Source organism: Podarcis muralis, chromosome 2, assembly GCF_964188315.1.
Source record: "Podarcis muralis chromosome 2, rPodMur119.hap1.1, whole genome shotgun sequence".
NCBI lineage: Eukaryota > Metazoa > Chordata > Lepidosauria > Squamata > Lacertidae > Podarcis > Podarcis muralis.
Genome location: NC_135656.1, coordinates 4,029,771 through 4,052,855, shown reverse-complemented (window position 1 = coordinate 4,052,855; position 23,085 = coordinate 4,029,771). Strand labels below are relative to the sequence as shown.

The 23,085-nt window shown below is 44.5% G+C and overlaps 1 protein-coding gene across 1 annotated transcript in view; it reads left to right on the top strand.

The window, feature by feature from the left end:
* The window catches only part of COXFA4L2 (cytochrome c oxidase hypoxia associated subunit FA4L2), a 30,604-nt gene extending 16,111 nt beyond the window's left edge, over positions 1 to 14,493 (top strand). The window contains exons 3-4 of the mRNA XM_028720990.2: positions 13,912 to 13,972; positions 14,191 to 14,493. Of these exons, the coding sequence (XP_028576823.1) occupies positions 13,912 to 13,972; positions 14,191 to 14,247 (118 nt within the window). The 3' untranslated portion in view covers positions 14,248 to 14,493. The remainder of the gene's footprint in view (positions 1 to 13,911; positions 13,973 to 14,190) is intronic.
* The last annotated feature ends 8,592 nt before the right edge of the window (positions 14,494 to 23,085 follow it).

The window sequence follows — 23,085 nt, the reverse complement described above, 5'->3', positions numbered from 1 at the left end:
CCTCCAGGACTTCCATGATGATTGTAGTGCAGAAATGACCAGCATGTATTCCTCTTGCTAGGAGAGTTGGGCACTCTGGAATTAGAGCCAATACCATACTTTCCCACATTAAATCCTTAAAAGTACCAGAAGAGAGCAGACTAGCTAAGGATGTTCCTCTCCCAAATTGACTGACACTTGCTGGGTATAACCTTCTCTATGTATTCGATCAGAAGGATTTGAACCGCTGACCTTCTGATTGGCAAGCCCAAGAGGCTCAGTGCCACCCGCATCCCAAGGTAGGGAGTGGTAGGAGGACATCACCACAGACATTAGTAGGTGACCATCTTTAGCTCCTTGCCATGGAACGTTTCATATGCTGCAGATCAAGTTGCATTGCTGCCAAAGGCACCAGGTCATTCTGGAGAAGGATGTTGGTTTGTTGGTTGGTTGGTTTGTCTGTGGTGGTAGGCTGCTCTTATTATTGTATATTGACAGCAGTGTTTTCTGGGACAGGGCTGAGGAAGGACACAATGGAAGAAATATGGGTGGGGAGAGATGGGTTCAGGGCTCGCCCAAGGCATGCTGCTGCCTGAGGCAAAAAACAAAATGGTGCCCTCTACATTGACTGAGTTGGCTGTTGACTCTTACTTCAGCACTGGCATTCTGCACCACATCTGTGATAGAGAGCCACATTAGGAGACCCAGGACAGACTAAGTGGCAACGAACGAGAATGGCTGTGAGCCTTGGGAGGAACAGCCACCTGTTGCACTTGTCCTATTCTGCCTAATGGTTGGACCAGCCCTGTTATAGATTTGAAAGAGACAGGGGGAGATCTGTGACTAAGACCTGCATAGGTCTTGTCACTGGTACACACATAATTGTACCAGCCTCTGACCTAGTTCCCATGACCTTGCCCAGAAGGAAGAAACGGAATCTCACCTTTGGGGGAAAGCAGGAGGTTGCAGAACCTGGGGGCAACCCAAGCTGCTGATGCTCTCACCACAGGGTCTGAGATAGTGTCTTCTTGCCACGTCCACAGGCATGGTGGATGAACAAGCAAGTGGCAGGGACCATACGCTCATTCCGCAATGAGGTGTGAGGGGCAAATCATACCTGGGGCATCAGTACAGTCACCTTCAGCCTCTGTGGCAAAATAGGCGCAGCAGCACATGGGGCTACTCCTCTCTACAGGTTTTCTTCTCCATCTGCGGCTGGTCCTGGAGCCACGGGTATAATTCCCAGCTCTGTCATTACATTGCAAGGTTAGCCTTTGGCAAGTTGCTGTTTCTCAGCCCCAGTCTCCCTTTTGTAGGGACTAATAATGACAACTCACAGATTCACTAAAGGTGGTAAACACTTCTGCACTTTGCAAGAGTTTTATCAGTAATCATTTTCGATATCAACACAAACAACCACAGAGATCCCATCAGCAACTCTCCCCATTTCTGGGGATCCTTTTCCTCATGGGCACTGAGCAAGCAGAGCTGGATTAATGCAGTCCAGAGGGAATGCGTGGATAAACAAAGCAATGACCATAGGGATTAAAATATATACACAACTAATCAGAAAAACATGGCCCACTGGTGCCTGGTGCCCATTGGGTCTGGTAGGGTGGAAGGTCAACAGAAGGTGGAGACAGAACTAATGACAGAACCAATGTCCTCATCCCTGCTGAGTTCTACAAGGACAGAGACCGAGAAGGGGGGAGGCTGACAGGCAGTGCCATCCCTTGGAATGGATATAAGCAAGGAGGCAGGCAAATGGGGGCAGGCTAAGGTTGGTGGTCCAGGGTCCCATTTTCCTTAATGGACCAGCCTATACTGCCAGACTGGAATGAAGGGGTGACCGAATCTGTCTATTTCAGTTTCTCTGTGTCTCATTTTTATTTATTATGTTATATTATTTATTTCACAATGTTTATATACAGCTTGATTGAAAAGGTTTTTCCAACCTTACATTCAGATCTCAAATTTTCCACATCAACTTTTGGTTTTTTAAAACCTCATCATGAAAATTCATCAGCATTTTAGTGTGAACGTCTCTTAAAATATTCATTTTCGTACACAGTCTTGCCTAATATACACATTTTTGCAAACCAATTTCCCATAATATAATGCATTTTTCTATGTTATTTTCATGAATATATGCATTTTTGTGCACATGACTTGGTTGGAGAACCACACAGAAGAATATGGAACAGTGTGAATTTCAAAAGATGGCTGTGTTTTGGTCTGCATATTGTTTCAGAAAGTTCACTTTTAAATGCAAACCGAATAGAATTTCTCTCCCATCCCAATGGAACGAACAGGAGAGCTGGAGGGATGTAAATTCTGTGGTCAGGTTTAGTGAAATTTAGGGTAGCCAGATGCAAAAGAGAAGAGAGCTCCTACTTATACTTTTAATAGTTGTTTAGAAGATGGAATTTGGTAGGGGTCAGCTTTTCATCTCCCAGCGCTGCACAGGTGAGCCAAGCTGGACCTGTTGAAATTTCCTTTGCTATATATCTATTAGGAATACAAGAGAGAGCACTGCTCTGCTTGGTATCAGGTCACTCTCGTGATGAAATTCTAATTGCCTGCCTCTTCTGAAGCACAACAGCATAACTTAATTTGAAAATACATGGATAAGACAACCAGCAATGGAAGAAATAACAAGAAGGAGGCACACATGGATCTTAGCTAGATGGACAAAACAAACCAGAGGCAAAAAATGACCTAAGGTGGCCTGTGAACTCATACCATTAATAACTGAGGAGACTCCACAGAGGAGCTCAGAGGTGGGACAGTATGTGGAGAAATTCATTTGATTCACATTTCAGTTTGCACCTGCCTAATTCATACTTCCTGAACCAATATGTGAACTGAAGCACAACTATACCTTGCAATTCTTCTTTGTGCTTCTACAAAATTTGGGATCTTTAATGCCAAAAAAGCATACAAATATTTGTGCATCAGGGGCAAGTGTGAAAATAAGTAAACTATACAGCAATTATGAAGCAATGTTTAGGAAAATGTATGTATTGGGCAAAATTTCATTAAAAATGTGCATATTAGGAGAAAGTTGTACAAAAAGGCTTGATTTTTGTGGGGCTTAAAGAGGAAAAATCTGCTGTGGAAATAGGCAGACTGAACTGAAGCTTGGAAAAAATGGGAAATTGAGAGAAACCTAAATTGACAGATTCATTTATCAGCAGCTCAGAGTATAAGGTGCAACTTTAGGATGGGGTGGCTTTGTTATTTTTAAAGGCTGGAAATCCCTAGCATAAAAGGATTTGTGTTTGGGTGCACAGAATGAAAGAGAAACACTTTAAAGAATCTGGTAGACTGAGATGGGATGGCAGGATATTCGTTTGTTGTTCACTGACAGGCAGATACCTAAATATCTATACATGTGAGACCAGCCGTACAGATTACCGAATATCCTGGAGAGAGGCACGCGTGTGCCTGTGTGGCGGAGGGCAAATGTGGCTTCTCCAGGGGACCCACGTGCTCGGTTCATTTCCTCCTTTTGGATCCACAGCTACAAGCAGCTGGAGTTCTAATATGGCTCCATGCCTGGCAGTCTCCCCAGCAGCCAGTTGTCATAGCTACAGGAGTTCACAGGAGTCTCTCAAGTTTTTTTAGTGTTAATTTTGAAGGCTTAATTCCATCTCTTCAGCTTCACACATGGAGATCTTGTCCTTGTTCTCCTTAACACCCTGTGTGAGGTAGCTGTGACTGCTTCAGAGTAAGGACTGCTGGGCGGGGGGCGGGGGGAGAGAGATTTTGACTGGAAGTTAGTAGACAAGTAGTAGGAGCTGAAACCAATTTGCTTGAAAATATCTCATCAGAGAATTGGTATGCAAAATAGTCACAGTATTCTGAATATTCAAATATTTACTGGACTTCCTCTGAATATTTTATATCTACATACAACACCTGGTTGTATTTGATCTGAGTGTTTAGTACTGGACAATTTTTGAGAGCCATTGTACAATGGTCTTTCATATTTGACAGTTGGCATGCAATAGCATTTTAATAGTATTTCTTTATTTGGTGCCAACATCATGTAATGGTTAGAATGTCAAATTAGAATCAGGGAGATGAGGGTTCAAAAGCCCGCTCAGCCACGATGCTCTCTGCATGGCCATGGGCCATGTATTCTCTCAGAATTACCTCATAATGTTATCACAAGGGTGAGGCAGTGGGGAGAATAATGTACACCACCACGAGTTCCTTGGAGGAAGGTTGGGATAAAAATGTGATAAATAATATTTGACCGTATTTGATTATAGCTGACATATGGATATTTGCCTGTCTTTGACAGATGTCATGTGGTAGTATTAGTGTTTGACAGTTAACAGCTTGATGAAATTTCACATTTGATACCTGCCAAAATCAAAGCAGTCAGGAAATGCCAAAGTGTCTCGTGTTCTAAAATACTGAGGTAAATTTTCACATTCAGAATTTGAATTACCCACTGGGTATATCATGATTTGCAATCACCTACTCCAGCTAGACCCAGGCAAGTTGGGATACTCCACAATATCCCAAGATATTAGTGAGCAAGGATCTCACAACTTGCCTGCAAATCATTGCTCAAGTTGTAGCCATCACCCACCTCAATGCTGTCCACCCATAATGCTCCTGATTGTCCCACCCTCATCCTGTCTAGAACCAACAGCAGGGACTGAAATACACAGCCTTCATAGCATAGCCTTGTGTCAAACAAGGCAGTACTGTAGCAGCTGTAGACTGGGCTCTCCTTGTCTCTTTCTAGCCTTAGACTTTGTGGCCCTTAAGCTTAAATCCTGAGTAAAGGTAAAGGTAAAGGGACCCCTGACCATTAGGTCCAGTCGTGACCGACTCTGGGGTTGCGGTGCTCAGCTCGCTTTACTGGCCAAGGGAGCCGGCGTACAGCTTCCGGGTCATGTGGCCAGCAGGACTAAGCCACTTCTGGCGAACCAGAGCAGCACACGGAAACACCGTTTACCTTCCCGCCAGAGTGGTACCTATTCATCTACTTGCACTTTGACGTGCTTTCAAACTGCTAGGTTGGCAGGAGCAGGGACCGAGCAACGGGAGCTCACCCCATCGTGGGGATTTGAACCGCCGACCTTCTGATTGGCAAGTCCTAGGCTCTGTGGTTTAACCCACAGCACCCTATTTCCCCTTCTAGTCCAATAATGAGTGAATCTAAGGCCAGAATGGAAAATCAGAGGAGTACTGCCCTGTTTTACACAGACAACATGCTGAGTCCTTTGTAGCACTAGACAAGACATTCAAATTGAGTACAGTGAAAGCACATGGAGGGAGTGGGGTTGTGGTAACAGCCCCCCACCCCGACCTGTTCTGTTAAATAACTGGGCATCTTACATGGAGTCTATGCATACAACTGAATGCATGTGGGTCAGGGAGGGGCTTACTACTAGAGTCCCAAATCCAATACCGACATGTTTTGACTATATGTAGCTCCAAAACTTCTAGCAGAAATTCTGCCTTGGTCAGACCAAACCTGGAATAATGTGTCCATATCTAGGTGCCACAATTTAAGAAGGACATTGACAAGCCGGAACGTGTGCAGAGGAGAGTGACCAGGGTAGGATCTACACTGACCTTTTTAACATTATTAAAAGAATACTAGCTATATTGTTCTAAAACGTCCCAGGGCATACTGTTTTGTTTTGTTTTTTTTGTTTTTTTGTTTTTTTTTTAAGTTCATTACCTTAACGTTCTTCCTCCATAACAACAGTTCCTCTTACTGCCTGGTTCCTGGTTGCTTTGCAATGCCCTCTGGTGTCACGTTTTAATAACACATTCTTAGCATTCTTAGCAAAATGTAATGTGACCCTTACGTTTTGAAAACCATGCCTTAACTCTTTCTTAATGTTATAAACCATGAATGTAGATCCGCCCCAGGATAATAAAGGGTCTGAAAACAAAGTCTTATGAGGAACAGTTGATGGAGCCAACTGGAAGAGAGGAGACTGAGAAGAGATATGATAGCCATTTTTAAATATCTAAAGGGCTGTCACATGGAGGATGGAACAAGCTTCTTTTCTCCTTCTGTGGAGGGCAGGACCCGAACCAATGGATTCAAGTTACAAGAAAGGAAAATCTGACCAAACATCAGGAAGAACTTTCTGACAGTAAGAGCTGTTCAATAGTGGAGCAGACTCCAGTGTGAGGTGGTGGACTATCCTTCATTGGAAATTTTTGAGCAGAATTTGGATGGCCATCTGTCAGGAATGTTTTGGTAGATATTCCTGCATTTTCAAGGGGTTGGACTAGATGACCCTTAGACAGCGGTGGAGCAAGCCGATCAGGCGCCTGGGGCAGGGTGCATACCCTGCGCCCAAGGGCAGGGCCAGCCGTCCGTGAGGCGGGGCCAGCTGGAGCAGGACACTCCACGGGGCCTCTGAGGAGTCTGCCTGCCTCCTCCCACTCAACCGCCCTACAGCTGAGGGGCAGGCAGCGGGCAGACTGTTTGGAGAGATGCATGGCTCAGGCACGCTGCAGGCCCCGTAGCGAGTGTCGCCCGGCATTTTGTCACACCCCTCAGTGGTGACACCCGGGGCAGCCCGCCCCCACTGCACCCCCTTCCTCCGCCCCTGCCCTTTGGATCACTTCCAAATCTACAATTATGTGAGTCTGTGGTTGTGTGATCTGCATATGGTTCCCATCTCCTCTGTAACCTTAAAAGGCCAGCTATGTTTTAAGGACAGAAAAGAGAATGGCACAGCCCTGGTTGCAGTCAACAGAGTGTAGGGGTGTACAACTGTATTCCTGCAACAGCTGATCACCTAGAGGTGACTGCTGTTACTCACTCAAAGTGAGAAGAAATGAAAATAAATTAATACAGGGGGCCTGTGCTGGGTATTGGGCAGAGTGCTGGACGAGCCACTATTTCTCTGTTCAGCCTCACCTCATTGGGCAGTTGCAAGGGTAATATGAGATAAAGCTTCCTTTTCTTCCTCCCTGCCCATTCCTTTTTCCTTTTGTTTTGTATATTTTGCACTGTGAGCTGCAGGCACGCACTGTCTTATCTTTTTGCATTTTCCTCTGACCTTCTTGGAGGAAGGGGGAGCTGATTAATCATCATCATCACCATCGTCGTCATCACTATAGCAACAATAACAACAATCGCACCATGTTCCTGAAGCCAAGTTTATTTTCTTTAAAATGTCTTCCCATCCTATCAGTTCCTTCCAAAGCAGGGATTACTTTGCCATCTATAGCTTCAAATGAAGTAAACCCCACCCCACAATCTTCCCTCCGCTTTAAGATTGTATTATATTTTAAATGGTGAGTTAGGCTCAGTGTTGACCTGAAAAGAGTTAACGCTGCCCCATTATAAGAGGACAGGCCTGCAGCTGACAGTCAGCTTTCCATCTCCTGTCAGGCCTCAATATCATGTCAGCCGTTGTCCTGGATATTCATTTAAATGGAAAGATGCAGGTTATTTCCCCCGGGCACTTCACCACGATCTGTGGCCATTGCCTGACAGGTAAATATGCATTAAAATGCCATTCCTCAAGTCTATACCTTACCCAGCTTACAACAGCCTCTGTTACCATAATATCTAAGCACCTTAATATATTTTATTTTACCATATTTACTCTCTGGTCCCCCTGCATAAATGAGAAACCAAAATCTAGAAATGAGGCTTGCCAGTCTGCCAGCATTTTACTGGCCTGACCACAATGACCACTAGTAAAACCACATTTTGTCAGGTAACCCATCCTGGCCTCCAAAAAGCCAGGAAACCCTCATTTAGCCAAGTTGTACCCAGCTCCCTCAGTTTTCCAGAATCTGTCTTAGCTCCCCATTGATGCACAGTGCCTGCCCACCTTGGTCAGCCTTGAGACCAGCCCAGGGTGCCATCTTTAACTTAAACCAAAGTTGGCACACTCCATGCTAGCACACCAGTCTAGCTTTTCAAATATAATTTCCCTCTTCACATCCTACCATTCAATTCCAGTACGTCCTGCTAGCAGACTATAGCATATGAACATTCATTCAAGCAGTTGCAAGTTACTCCATGAGGTAAGGGTTCTTACACTTGGATCCATGCACAGAGTATGGCAAGGGGCCAGGATCACTTTGAGTGGCCCACCTTGCCTTTCAGCCTCTTTGTATCTGTTGGCTTCACCCTTAAACGCCATAGACTGAAGGTATTCTATGGGCATGCAGACAAGTTAGATCCCTGCCGCTTTATAGACCCGATGCACATGCAGCTGAATGTGGATAGGGCTGAGTGCAATTAAGCCATTATCAGAGTAAAACCACTGAAATGAATGCACACGACTAAGTCTTGTATATTTTTCTCTGAAGACACTGTTGTTGGTCAGTTCCAGGGGTGACATACTGGGATTGGGGAATAGTTGACTTGATCTACCATGATAGTCTAGGGCTGCCTCTGCCCTCAGGTTGGGCAGGTGTCTTTCAGGTATCCCAGACTACTCCCCAGCCACCCACAAAGTTCATGAAACCATTCAAAAGGTGAGTGGAAGTGTGATCTGGTGCTACCAACGGACGCAAAGTTACACTGGGCAAAGGATAACTCAGAAATACTCAGCATCGTGTTTTTTCATTAACTTTTTCATTGTGATGGAATAAATTCGCACAACTACACTAGAAATCTTCTCCTGGGCTTCATTTAGCTCTCTCTATTTTAGTTATTGTGTGATTCTTCTCAACAGTGTATTCTCTATTGACTCATTCAGTCTAATGTTTCAAAAAAACCCCACAAAATCTCCCCATCACTCCATCATATGATGCTTCGCATCCACCTATTCTGCTCCCCACCCCCCACTTTCTTCTTTTTACTGCCTCACAATCTGCAGGATCTGTCAGTGCTGGCTCTAAATTATTCTACTTTCCGAGCCATGTCAGAAAGCTCAGTGGATATGTGTGGCACCTTATGACCAGGGACAGTGAAATCTGTGGCCCCCCAGGGGGTATTGCACTACAGCTCCCATCATCCCTAGTCATTGGCCAGGCTGGCTGGGGCTGATGAAGGTTAGAGTCTAGCAACAACTGGAGGTTCCCCATTCCTGCCTTTCACGGAGAGTCAGCCCATGTGAACATGTTAAACTGGCTTTTACTGATTCAGACCCCCTTGGTCAATTTAACCCTACCCTCCAACATTCCTCAGTATTATTATTATTATTATTATTATTATTATTATTATTATTATTATTTTATACCCCACCCATGTGACTGGGTTTCCCCAGACACTCTGGGCAGCTTCCAACACACATAGAAACATAATCAAACATTAAACATTAAAAAAAGACTTCCCTATACAGGGCTGCTTTCAGATGTCTTCTAAAGGTTGTATAGTTCCTTATCTCCTTGGTTCTGTTGAATCTTTGTGCGTTTCTTTTCAGCCTCACGGGGTGCCCCACATGCTCCTCTGTGTGCTCCACTCTGTGCAGCATTGTCAAGTCTTTTGTGGAGGCAATCACTGATGCAATGAACTCACTTCACACCCACGGTTCAGGCAGAAAGGTTCATTGCCGGTTTACATCTTAATGGTTCTGTACCCTCACCCCAAAAAATAAATTAGATTTCACATTTATGCAGAATTGTGTTTTAGCTCTAGAACATATGGAGCTCACTATTGCTAAAGCACTATTTCTGCCCCAACATTTCTTTATGCGTAACCTTGGCAGGCTGTTCCACTGTCAAATTACCCTTGGGCACAAATAGAAGACACCAACGTGCATGAGATTTGCATGTGGTCCTTTCTATGTATAGGCACAAATTTGGAAATCATAAATGTGATTTAAAGAGAAGGGAAATGCATTTATCACTGTGGTTGAGATGACACCAGGTGACTCGTGTGACTGCTCAGTCGGCTGACCAGGAGCTCCTGATTGTTGATGGACAGCTTCAGGGCTCCTCTTTTCTCTTCTTAAAAGTTCCTTTTATTTAAACTAGACCAGGACTGGGCAGTCCTCAAAGAGAGGACACCTTCAAAGAGCAGACCATCTTCTGATAACCCTTCAAAATAGAGGATGGTTCTCTGTAACATAGGTCACTGACATGGCTACCCTAGCATAATGACAGAGCAGGAAATTGTTAATCATTGATTTGAGCCCCTATCAGGGCAAAAGAATAATAATGGCTGCATTCTCATTTCTTGGGACGGTGGAGAGGCACTTGTGGGATTTTCTTCTTTAGCTAGCTTTACGTGCTGGTGGGTGGGGGAGGCAGCAATATGTCTTAGCCCGACCTTGCAGAAGCTGCCCCATCCCCCACCTTGTTGCTGAACTAAGATTTTCAAATGGTTTCTTGTTCACTTTTAATACTTTGATGCCTCAAAAGGCAATTCTGAACAAAAAACGAAACAAAAATCTCTCTCTCCACATTGATTATATGGTTAGTGCAGTCGACAGGAGAGGATTGTAACAAGACTTGGCAGTTTGTGGCTTACAACCATCATCTTGTTAGCACGTTGCATTACTTGCTAAGGAACCAGAGTCAGCAGCTAAACACCCAAACACCCTGAAGAGTCTGTGATTGTGGCAAGAGGGGGGGGGGAGGGAAAGGGGGGTGCTTCACCCCCTACAGAAGGCAGCAGGAAGATGTGTATTCACAGGAGGGACCCTCATGTGTGTACACATTATTTATATGAGGGTACACATCTCGATAAAAGCAACCACAACCAAATCAGATGTTTGAAAACCAACCCCCAATCCTGGGAGCTAGAACCATAGCCTTGGTCTCTTATCACTCAATGGAAAGAGAAAATGGTTGTGCAGATGTCAGTGTGGGCCTTGGAGGACCTGGTTTCAAACTGTATCTGGGCCACATTTTAATGAGAGATACTTGTTAGTCCTTTGCAAGAACAACAACAGACATTTTATTCTTCTTAATTTACATGACACTTTTTCTTAATGTACATGACAACATTTAAAGACAAGTCCTGAGAAGCTTACATGTAAGGCTAAATTTGAAAATCAGGACTCATGGTTAGCTCCAGAATCCAGATTTCATGTCAGGGTTCAGTTGTATGCCATAGGGTATATAGAAGCACCTCTGAACATGTACAAAGTGCCCTTCATTCACCACAGGAGAGGAGAATGAAAGTGCTTGTTTCTATTTTCAGTTAACCACAGTTTAGCATTATGTCTGAACCTTAAACTATGGCTAAACTATGGTTTATTGAAAACATAGGCTTGAAGTTGGCTTGTTTCAATTCATAAATCATTTTTTAGACTAACCACAGTTTGTTCAGGTTCAGGCACAATCCTGTGATTAGTTAAAAAGTGGAGCAAACACTTCCAATTTCCTCATTGCAGTCATGCTGGAAGAGGAGCATTCACAAGCCCATTCATGGTGGCTAAAAGAGACCTGTCATGCCCCAGTCCTCCAAGGACGGCAGCTGCAGATTGACCTCAGCCTCCTTGCTCACCTCGTACAGTGGTACCTCTGGTTACAAACTTAATTCGTTCCAGAAGTCTGTTCTTAACTTGAAACCGTTCTTAACCTGAGGTACCACTTTGGCTAATAGGGCCTCCCGCTGCCGCCGTGCCGCCAGCGAGCGATTTCTGTTCTCATCCTGAGGTAAAGTTCTTAACCCGAGGTACTACTTCCGGGTTAGCGGAGTCTGTAACCCAAAGTGTTTGTAACCTGAGGTACCACTGTATTGGGAAACAGCAGAAACAGGATGAGGAGCAGCAAGAGCAGTGGTCAGGCATTAGCATGCTGATAAGCTTAGAAGTATATGAGCAGCACCAACAATGCCAGAAGCAGCAGACAAGATCAAATGCTTCTGGCCTCATGTGCTACTTCTGCCACTATCACCACATGTGAGGTGAATTCATAAGGAAGATCTTGCACTCCCCGCCACTGATCTCATGTCTTTTACACATGGGACTTGGAACCTTCCAACCAATTCACAAGTAATGTTGTTGTGTTGTTGTTGTTGTTGTTTAGTCGTTTAGTCGTGTCCGACTCTTCGTGACCCCATGGACCAGAGCACCCCAGGCACTTCTGTCTTCCACTGCCTCCCGCAGTTTGTTTGTTTTTTAAATATTTTTTATTGGTTTTACAACATTTTTATAAACAATACAAACAAATAAAGAAACAAACAAACATGTATAATTTCCTCTCCTTTTTTTCATAAACCTCTCTTCTCCGACTCCCCCAAACCTCCCCTTTCTACATCCCAATTTCCAAACTTATTTCAGCAAATCCTAAATTTAATTTTAATAAATTTATCCCTTATTGTTCTTTTCTTTAACTTAATGTTTTGTCGCTGTAATCTCCTTTTCTTACAAAAACCTCGACATTTTAACATTCATTAATTTTATAATATTTCTTTAGATAAGCTTTAAACTTCTTCCAATCCTCCTCCGCCGTCTCTTTCCCCTGTTCACGGATTCTGTCAGTCATTTCTGCCAATGTCATGTAGTCTATCACCTTCATCTGCCATTCTTCCAGAGTGGGTAAATCTTGGATCTTCCAGTACTTTGCAATCAGTATCCTTGCTGCTGTTGTCGCATACATGAAAAAGGTTCTGTCTTTCTTCGACACCAATTGGCCAACAATGCCCAAAAGAAAGGCCTCTGGTTTCTTAGGGAAGGTACATTTAAGTACCTTTTTTATTTCATTATATATCATTTCCCAGAAAGCCTTAATCTTCGGGCATGTCCACCAAAGGTGGTAGAAAGTACCTTCAGTTTCTTTACACTTCCAACACTTATTATCAGGCAAATGATATATTTTTGCTAGCTTGACTGGGGTCATGTACCACCTATAAATCATTTTCATAATATTTTCCTTTAAGGCATTACATGCCGTAAATTTTATACCGGTGGTCCACAACCATTCCCAGTCAGCAAACATAATATTATGTCCAATATCCTGTGCCCACTTGATCATGACTGATTTGACTGTTTCATCTTGTGTATTCTGCCTCCCGCAGTTTGGTCAAACTCATGCTGGTAGCTTCGAGAACACTGTCCTCCCATCTCGTCCTCTGTCGTCCCCTTCTCCTTGTGCCCTCCATCTTTCCCAACATCAGGGTCTTTCCGAGGGAGTCTTCTCTTCTCATGAGGTGGCCAAAGTATTGGAGCCTCAGCTTCAGGATCTGTCCTTCCAGTGAGCACTCAGGGCTGATTTCCTTAAGAATGGAGACGTTTGATCTTCTTGCAGTCCATGGGATTCTCAAGAGTCTCATCCAGCACCATAATTCAAAAGCATCAATTCTTCGACGATCAGCTTTTTTTATGGTCCAGCTTTCACTTCTATACATCTCACAAGTAATACAGTAAGTCAAAAAAGAGAAGAGACTCCCTTCACAGAAAAGCACCATGGTGTTAGGTAGTTGGAGCCAGGCTGTAATGTAATTTCTGGACCAACACCAGCATGTGGCATCCTGGGGCAGCTGCTCAGCTCATGTCCCACAGCAGGACCCATCAGTGTTTGCAGTTGCCCTGGGCCTTCTACATCAGGCAGCCAAGTCTACTGAGCTCCATTTAAATTTTCCATGATGCCTCAGAGCAATCCTACATTGGCTACCACTGCCAAGAAACCCATCAAAGTAAGAGAGGACCCTGCCTGGTTTTCTGTCCTCTCGTGTTATTTGTAGCTTAGGAATACCAGTGCTTGGGCTAATAAGAGTTTTGAAGCCTCAGAGGAGCAGCGGTCAGAGACAACACACATCTGAAGCACAATGAACCACTGGGGAACCATCGTTTGTTAAGGGAGTTGTAGATTAGTGAAGGACAAATTATGGATCCCAGGATTCTGCAGTGGGACGCCCTGTGCTTTAAATGATGTGAATGTGACTGGATGAATCCTTCGTAATAAAATACTATGAGGAGAAAAGATGAAGAAATCAAAGCTGCCTCAGGGTGGGAGGGATATACTCAATGGCACTATCCAGATGTGTAATACTTATTATATGTGGCTTTCCTTTCCTTTTCCCCCTTTCAGTTGGGATAGGAAGAATAATCCAGAACCGTGGAATAAACTGAGTCCTAATGAACAGTACAAGGTATGTGGGAGGTTACGTGTTTTGATCACCCCAGCTAAAAAACAAGAGAATGAAGAAAATGTCCAATTGGACCATGTCAAGTGTAGGGTGGAGTGGGAAGAGTCAGAACCCTGGAAAGGCTGGGGAGTGGGCATTGAGGGATGACGCATCATGCCATAGTAATTCCAATGGGGCAAAGAGAGCAAACCATCAATCATCAGCAACACCTTCTTCCATAGTTCATGGCTGTCTCCACGGACTACAAAACCCTGAAGAAAGATCGCCCAGACTTCTGAGGGTGCCACGGCCATCTTCCAGCTCCTGCCATGTCCAGGGAAGAACCACTTGCTGCTCTGCACAGTCACATCTTCCGCTCTCACATTGAGTCTTTAACCATCTTTCACTTAAATTGTGTACATGCCTTAAAATTGCACACATGCTACTGCTACTGCTTCCTGCCTGCCTATGTATTGATTCGCTGGTGCCACACTACAGATGGCCAATAAAATATCTACAGCCCATTCAGCAGAAGCAAAGCAAAATATTAGCCCATTCTTTCTCTAGGAAACGCCTTGGATAACAAACAGCTCTTTTATTAAAAGAGGTGGAGGGAGAAAATGAGAAGGAATGGAACAAAGTGTGTTCCCTTTGGGTCCTAAGAGGCTTCTTGGTTCAGTGTTTCCCAGCCCCTTCCTGTGAATGCCCCTGCTGAACCTAATTTGCTGCATTTCCTGTCTCCCACGCTCAACTGTATTATTCCCACAGAGAAAGGGCAGCACCAAATAATAGACCCCAGAGTCGATCACGCTTACCAAGGCCTTTGGGGAGGTGCCCTCCATAAGACAGGCAACTCCTGGTTTGGAGGAACTGGCTTGGTGGAAGAAGGCTCATTAGGAATGGTGCAACACAAGTTGTAAATGGTATAGGACATTTTCATGGGATTCATCAGCAGTTGGTGGAGTTAGGTACTGTGGTGATCTGGACTGCTCTACCTATGTTTCAAAGGATAATCATAGAGGTACTGGTATAGCATATATAGAATATATAGAAATACTTTATTGTCACTGTACCACTTGCTTACAGTGAGACTCAACGAGCCCCCCTCCCCCCACAATCTCTCAGTCCTTGTTACACTCTGTGTGCTGTCGTACGACCACCAACTCCGAACGTCAGCTGCAATGTTGCTGTCTTCCATTCAGCAGCCTCACGGCCCACAGGTAGAAACTGTTCTTTAACCTGTTGGTGCGCCTTGTTATATAGTATTACACGTGAATAACCAGGCTTTTATTTTATTTGCGCCAGGGCCAGAAATCTGTTTTCTGTGCCAAGACATACAGCCCTGGAATATGCAAAGCAGTCACAAAGACTGTAGAACATCTCTAGAGTGCATTTCATTTACCAAGTAACCACAACCCATTTCTACACATGTGGGTTAAGCAGAAATAAGTCCCAGTTTTTGTATTCAACCAAATTAAGCCCCAACATTTCCTCTCTCCTCTCTCATGTTTCTCTGTGTGTATATGAACACAGTGTACACAACGCAAATACATGCTATGGGTATTAGCCAATGCAGTGCTAAATAATCTGTTTGGGGAGGGTGCAGGGCATGCACAGTGAGAGGAGAGAGCGGAATGTACAGTTGCAAAAGCATAAAGCCTTGCACTAGTGGAATGAGTGCACTGGATACTGCCCCATATGCATAAGAACAGCAGTCTTGATTACACATACATGAATGCAGAACTACATACCTGAATGGTAAGTAGATGCCTTTGGAGGTTGCTTATGTATGCATGTAAGAATTAAGCATTGAGCGATAATAATTTGTGCAATGATGGGTGAGTATTGTTTTTGGCAGATGCTGCCTCTCCAGCCAAAATCCAGAAAGCCAAAGAAAGCTTATTTATTTGTAGACCACCTTCATTCAAAGACGCCCAGAGAGCAGCTTCAGTCTTGTACCAGCTGGGTTAGCCTGAGAGGGACTTGCCAAAGACCATCCAAGTAGCCCTTTAACTGAGCAGGAATTTGAATACGGATTTTATATGGCAAATGCAAGCAGTCTGGCACTTGTTCTGAACCACTCGTGTGAAGGAAGAAGCACAAACATCACACAAGTCCAAAATAAAGGTGATTCCAACCTCTAGAAGCAACTAGGCTTGGAGTGAAGAAATGCATTCTTGAAGAGAGTTGAAAGTGTTTTGAAAGAGGTTTGGAGTGCTTCCAGATGAGGCCTCACTATTACCTATGTTTTATTGAGATATTGCCAATAGGTGGCAAGAACTTATTATCTGGGGGAAATTCCAGATAATCTTGATGCCAATGACCTTGTGTGGATGTGGGGGGAAACCAAACCAAACCAAGCATGCATGAGCAACATTGATCATAAAACACCCATCTGGAAGCACCCTTAGGGCACTTACAGACTGTTGCTATTTTAAAATGGGATTCAGTCACATAGCAGAAAATTCAGGTTATGAAATTAAGGCTGAGTTGGAAGTCTTTGCACAACAAACCAACTGCCCCCAAAGACTGGACTTTCTGCAACAAGCAAAGTGTCAGTAAAATGCACTGGGAGGTGTGGAATGACACTTGGGGGCAACACCATCAACAACCTCCCCACAAAGAAATTGGAATGAAGGCTCAATAAATAGCTGGTGCCATCTATACTTTCTTTGCAAACAGGACAAATGCTTGGTAAACAGGACATCTGAAAGCTACTTTACTTTTCTGTGGTATATGTTCACCACAAACACAGACACATCACATACACATACATATTTGCTTTGGGCCACTGACACCTCCAGTTAAACTGGGGTTCTGGATTTTTGAAGCAAATATAAGAACCTGCACAACCTGCTTACCAAAGTGGAATGTGAGCATACAGACCAAAAGCAGAAATCCTCTTTTTTCAAGCAGCTGTTTAACTCTCTGCAAAAAGTGCTGCCTGCCTCCCTTCTGTGTTCTTTGGTTTGTCTCCAAGAAAAAACAAACAAATACAAACCAGATCTGAGAACAGGACGTGCTACTGTGCAGGCAGCTACTGGAAGCACTGCAGATGCTAATGGGGCTTTTTGAAGACACGTAACAGATGCCACCTGTAGCTAAGGAGCCAAAACAGACATGGCACAGGAAAGCCACGATGAGTTCTCTCACAGGTCCACACCCACCATACATTTAAAGTACTGTTATGCCACCATTAGCAATCATGGCTTACCCCAAAGAACAGTGGCGTAGCGTGGGTTGTAAGCACCCGGGGCAAGGCAAGTAATTTGTGCCCCCTAACCCGTGGATTTGTGCCCCCTAACCCGTGGATTTGCGCCTCCTAACCCTAACCCCCAGATGTTGCGCCCGGGGCGGCCGGCCCCCCCTGCACCCCCCACGCTACGCCACTGCCAAAGAATAATCAGAACTGTAGTTTTTTAAAGGTGCAGGGAATTGCATCTCTGTGAGGGGTCCCCTAACAACTCTCAGCACCATTAGCAAACTGTTGGTGCAGGGAAAAAATATTATATAGAAAGGAGAATTCCTGGATGCCAGGATACAGGTTTGAGACAAGTACTCTTTAGTGAGAAAACCCCAGGAGAGATTTAAGATCACAAAATATGCAGCAAAGCAAAGAATGGAAATATAGGCTGTTAGACCTTTAAAATATGTCTGTATGAGTTCCAAAACTTCCCTCTTATCCCAGCATTCTTGTTTGGTATGTTAAAAATGGTTCATTTACAAACTCTACAAAGATCAAATCCATGCACAGGCAGTAAAACTTGGCTTAGTTATACAGTGGTGATAGTCCCTAAATTATTGATATAGGAACTGAATAGTGGCTTGTTAGGGCCATGTGGGCTGAGCTTGGAGCAAGCAGCTCAGACCTCATACACTGAGCTCCTCAGGTAGACTGGGAGAGATCAAACACTTGATTACCTAATCCCTCCCAAGGTGAGCTAAGCCATGCAGGACAGCTTACTCAATGGTCTTAATCCTTTTGTGCATTAATTAGACTTAAGCATATTGGTTATATGAGGCTGATTATCCCACAAACTATACTTTACAGGTTTCGGGGGGGGGGGGGACCATGAATGTTAAAGTGGGATTAAAATGCTTTGGATGTGACCACAGTTGGCTCTTCCTTTAAAGCAGTTGGGGGAAATGGAGCTCTGCTTTTAGCCAGAGCAGGAGCTTGAGGGAGCCTAAAACGTTTTGGAAAAGGGCAATTTTTACCAGGAAAACATTGCAGAGAGGAAAGGGCTCCACCACCACTCCAGCTGTTTTAAAGTGGGGGCAGGGAGCGAGAATGTCAGGCGATGCAACCACAGATCTTCTGCATCATTTCTGTTTTGGTCCTCAGCAGAACTGATAAGCATTACCAGGTTCTTTTTATTAAAAAAACACACCAGTTGCTTTCATCCATGCTCCACATTGTGAAAGCTCTAAAAAGGATGCTTGGGAAGAGAGTAGGAAACACCACTGCCTGATGCCTCTGCAGTCACCTGTGGTTTCGTCCTGCTCCCCAAATCTATTGTTTCATCCAGCCCTCTAGGAGCAGATTACTGTTCTGCTTGAACTGTGGAGACAAATGCAACAGTCACTATTATTAGTGGCTGCTGCCGCCCTCCGCCCTCCTCTCCTCTCCTCCCCACTCTCCACCACTCCCCGCACCCAAACAAAGCCACATAGGCCTGAGGCAAAATCCAATCGCATTGAACAAATCCAATTTGCAGTAGCAGCTAATAGAGTTTGTTGCTGGTTTAAGCGATGGCAGCGTCAGAAACGCTCTGAAAAGCATCCAGGCTGCAGGCCAAGCAGAGAAAGAAGGGAGCGAGTAGGAAACTTAACCATCCCCACACACTGGGCTGGCAAAGCCTAGCTGTGTCTCTCCCCTTCCCCTTCCCCTTCCCCTTCCCCGCCCTGCCAAAGGGGCACAATTTTTTCCTAGAGAATTGTTTGATTGCACCTCCCTAACAATTCCAGGTATGGCTGAGGCAACCATAGCGATGGAGGGGTGGGTGGTGGAAGACAAGGGTGTCACATAGTCTGCACTTCAGGTTTCCATTTCAGATCTGCCACTCAGGTGACAGGACCATGATGATGAACAGATTATGCTGACTCAATGTAGCTCAGAAGTGGGCTTCTTCTTCTTTCTACTTCGGTGTAAGTTTATCTCCCATGAATATGGTCTTAACAGTGTGACCGACCGTAGGTGACTGTGGAGGCCAATTCTGGATCCACACATCCTTCCACCGTGGGGACACAGGTTTCCGGGCAGGAGTTGTTCACTGTAAGGGTTTGCCAAATGTGTCTTCCTCTTAGCTCATTTCTCCCTTTCGTCCTGAGTCTGTGCTTCCTCAAAGTCCATGACGCCTTTGGTAGAGGCTATTCTCTAATTGGAGCGCTCACAGGCCAGTGTTTACCACATGCCAGTGTTTGTAGTACATTTGCCTTGAGAGCATATTTAAACCTCTTTTGTTGTCCACCAGCATTATGCTATCCATTTTTAAGTAGTTGCTTTGGAATACGATAATCAGGTACAGTATCTGAACAACATGACTAGTCCAATTAAGCTGATGTTGAAGAATCATTACTTTGACACTGGTGATCTTTGCTTCTTCCAGTACACTGACATTAGTTTGCCTATCTTCCCAAGTGATAATGTAATTATTATTATTTTGAAGAAACAGTTGAAGGAATCTTTCAAGGAGTTGGAGATGGCATTTATAAGTGGTCCATGTTTCACAAGCATACAGTAAGCTTGGTAGTACAATAGCTTTGTAAACAAGCATTTTGGTTTCCCTGCAAATGTCCCGGTCCACAATCACTCTGCTCTTCATGCAGGAGAAAGCTGCACTCGCAGAGCTCAGGCAATGCTGGATTTTGGCATCAATGTCGGTCCTTGTGGAAAGATAATTGCCTAGGTAGGAAAAATGATCAACATTTTCCAATGTTACACCATTAAGTTGGATTTGTGGTACACCTGCATCTCAAGAACCCCCTTGGCCTAATTTCATGCAAGTGTGGAGAGCCCTAAGGACAGTGAGGATCCTAGACATTTTGCTGCCTGAGACCAAAGACAGGATGGAACCCCTCCCCACTTCCCATACAGAGGTCAAATGGACAGACCATCTTTAACAGGGAAAGGGCCACAACTCAGTGGCAGAGCCTCTGCTTTGGATCCAGAAGGTCTCAGGTTCAATCCCTGGCATCCCCAGGTAGGACTGAGAGAGGCACCTGACTGAAATCCTGGGGGTGCTGCTGCCAGTCAGTGCAGACAGTACTGAGCTTGATGAACTTATGGCTTATATTTGTATAAGGCAGCTGTTACTATTAGGACTCAGTCCTTCTGCTGTGCTTTCACATCTGGAGTGAGCTAATTGCACTAAATGCAGAGAGGCAGCAAAAGTATCTGCCCTCAGAGGAAACTGCACATTTAAGGCACATGGCTTCCCCCAAGTAAGAACTACAGTTTGTTAAGGGTGCTGAGAATTATAGCCAGTGAAGGGTGAAGCACAGTTCCTGGGATTCTTTGGAGGAAGAACTCCTCAGAATGCCGATCCTTATGTAGTGAAAGTAGCCCCATCCACACACATAAGAGGAAGGTATTTGTAAGCTTGCGGAAGTACAAAAACTCTCAAGTTAATGCCTAAAGGTGGGGACCTGAAAAACCGTCCAATGAGGACTGAGCATATTAGTGGTCGTGGAACTGGTGTTTGGGGAAGTGAAATTGAATGGAGTATCCTGAAAGATGGTATGCCTGGCTGGCAACCTAAACAGAAGCACTTCACGCTGCAATAGTTTGCTGCCAGTCCCACCAGTCCTGGTGTAAGTCTACCTTCTGTTTTAATTCCAAGAGAACAGTGTGCCTCAGCACGCCTCTTAGAAGTCTGAGAAAGGAAGCTTTAACAGCAGCAAAATGGGGCTCAGTCTCAAGATTCTCTAGCCCTGACTGATTTAAGAAGACTGTTCCCCGAAGCACGTGGGTGAGAAAGGAAGGCAAAGAGGTCAGTCAGCGAAGGAAGAAGCTGCAGCTGAATCCTCTTTCTCCAAGACCATTAAAGAAAGAAGCCTGTTCTCCAGGTTGCAACCTAGCAACCTTACAAGCCACAATTCTACATTATTGCTGTAGATGTCCATGCTGTTCAACCTCTTCATTTGAATCTGAAATCTTGCCTCCCTGTTCATTTTTCATGCAGTCGATTTCACTCAAGGGGCAGAATATGCACATTTGTTTGCTGGGGTCTGCCTCCTAAACAATGTTATATTGCCAATTAAGATAAACATCATTAAAGGCTACATTTCCTGGATCAATACTGCAAAAACTTTGCCATCTCTGCAACCTGATTTAAGAACAAGCTTTTCGAAGCCATGAGGTATGATGTCAAAGCAGAGCCCCTTGTAATATTTTGGCATCTCCCTAATAACCTCCGCTCCTTGCAGTGCTTGAGCATCAGGTGAGCATTTGACAAGCCTCTGCAACAGGTTACATGAAAAATCAATGTTTGAGCTTAAGATTAACAGTGCCAGCAGCATAAATATACCACCTCAAGACATAAAATGTGGCCGTGTTAAGCATCTTCATACAATTGCCCTTTATCTTTTCATTGCAGAAGCCACCAACCTTTATGGTCCAAGAGGCACATTTTGAGAGCACTGCCAGATTAAACCCAGTGGAGGTCCCTAGTCAGTCGAAATCGCGTGGGGGGGGAGAGAAGCCCTTGCAAATTCTCTCCTACTACTCATGAATATTCTACTAGGATCTGGAGTCTGTGGAACTCATGACACACTAACTCACAGAAAGCTTTGTACCTGGAGGTTTCTCATGCTCTCGCTCTGGTGGGATGACATTGAACGAAGAGAGCTTGACTTGATCCGTTGTCATGGAGCCCCTAAAAGGCTGGTGCCTAATCTGCCTTTTTGGTAATCTGGCACTGTTTGAGAGTGTCGTGGGGGCAGCAGTCACAAAATGGCTCTCATGGGTGTGTGGCGAAATGCAAAATTAGAGAAAGCACAATCACAGTGAACATTTCCCCATAATTATATTTCCATGTAAGTAAAGGCTTAAACTGTTGAATTTCTGCCCAGGAAACTCTACATCTGGAAAATCTGCCAAGGAACCTGAGTCGATGAGGGCTCTGCATCCTGTGCCCACCTGGGAACTGTAGCACCGTGAGTCTAGGGTCTAGCACCGTGAGTCTTGCCTCCAGTGGTGGTGGAGGCCCTGCAACTGGCCCCTTTCGCAGTCCTGGGGCCCTCACGGGAATTGAACATTAGGAAATTCTGTAGGTAGAATGAATTTGGCAGTGTAATGGGTGCATGTTACTCTTTTGCATAAGATACACACATTTGTCGAACGTTGGATTTCAAACACAAACACACACACACACACACACACACACACACACCCTAGACCTGATTCTTGAGGGCCTCTTATCTTAGGGAAAACTTGCATGTCTGCTTAATTTTACTGGTACAGTGTGCTCCTCCCCATCCGAAAGACAGTGAATGTGTTTATCTACAGTAACATGCTTCCACCTACCAGGAATGTCACTACAGCTAACCATAGTACACCCACTAATCTCCTGTGTTTACATGTGTGCAGCATTGTATGTTGGGAAGCACCACACAAAAATAAGCTTAAAACCAAACTATGTGATCAAAAGCAAGCAGTGGCAGAGGGAAACTGAACAAGAACAAATGGAAGTTAAAGCAGGATCCATTCAAATGAGAAATAAGGCACCAATTGTCACCAGTGAGAGCAATTAATCATCAGGACAAGCTGCCATTGGCTGGAGGAAGCGAGGAGAGAACAGTTCCCCATAACTTGAAGCCTTCTGGTGAATTATACACTCCCTCCATAAAACTAGAAACAAATGTAGTAGGTTGATTTAGTTATAAGCAGAAGGAATTCCCAAGCATGTAGGAGAAAGAAAGGGAGAGAAGACTGTCTCAAGGGGATTGTTTGCCGTTTTGACCATTAATCTAAAAGATGAGGAGAAAATTGGGGGAGTGGGGTTGGGCAGGAAACGAGAACAATGCTGCCAAGAGATGCTCCCAGTCATGCAATTTGTGTTGTATTCCAAATTTTATATGCAGATTCCTCCCCCCCCCCCAAGGGCAAAAGTTTCTCACACACACACACACACACA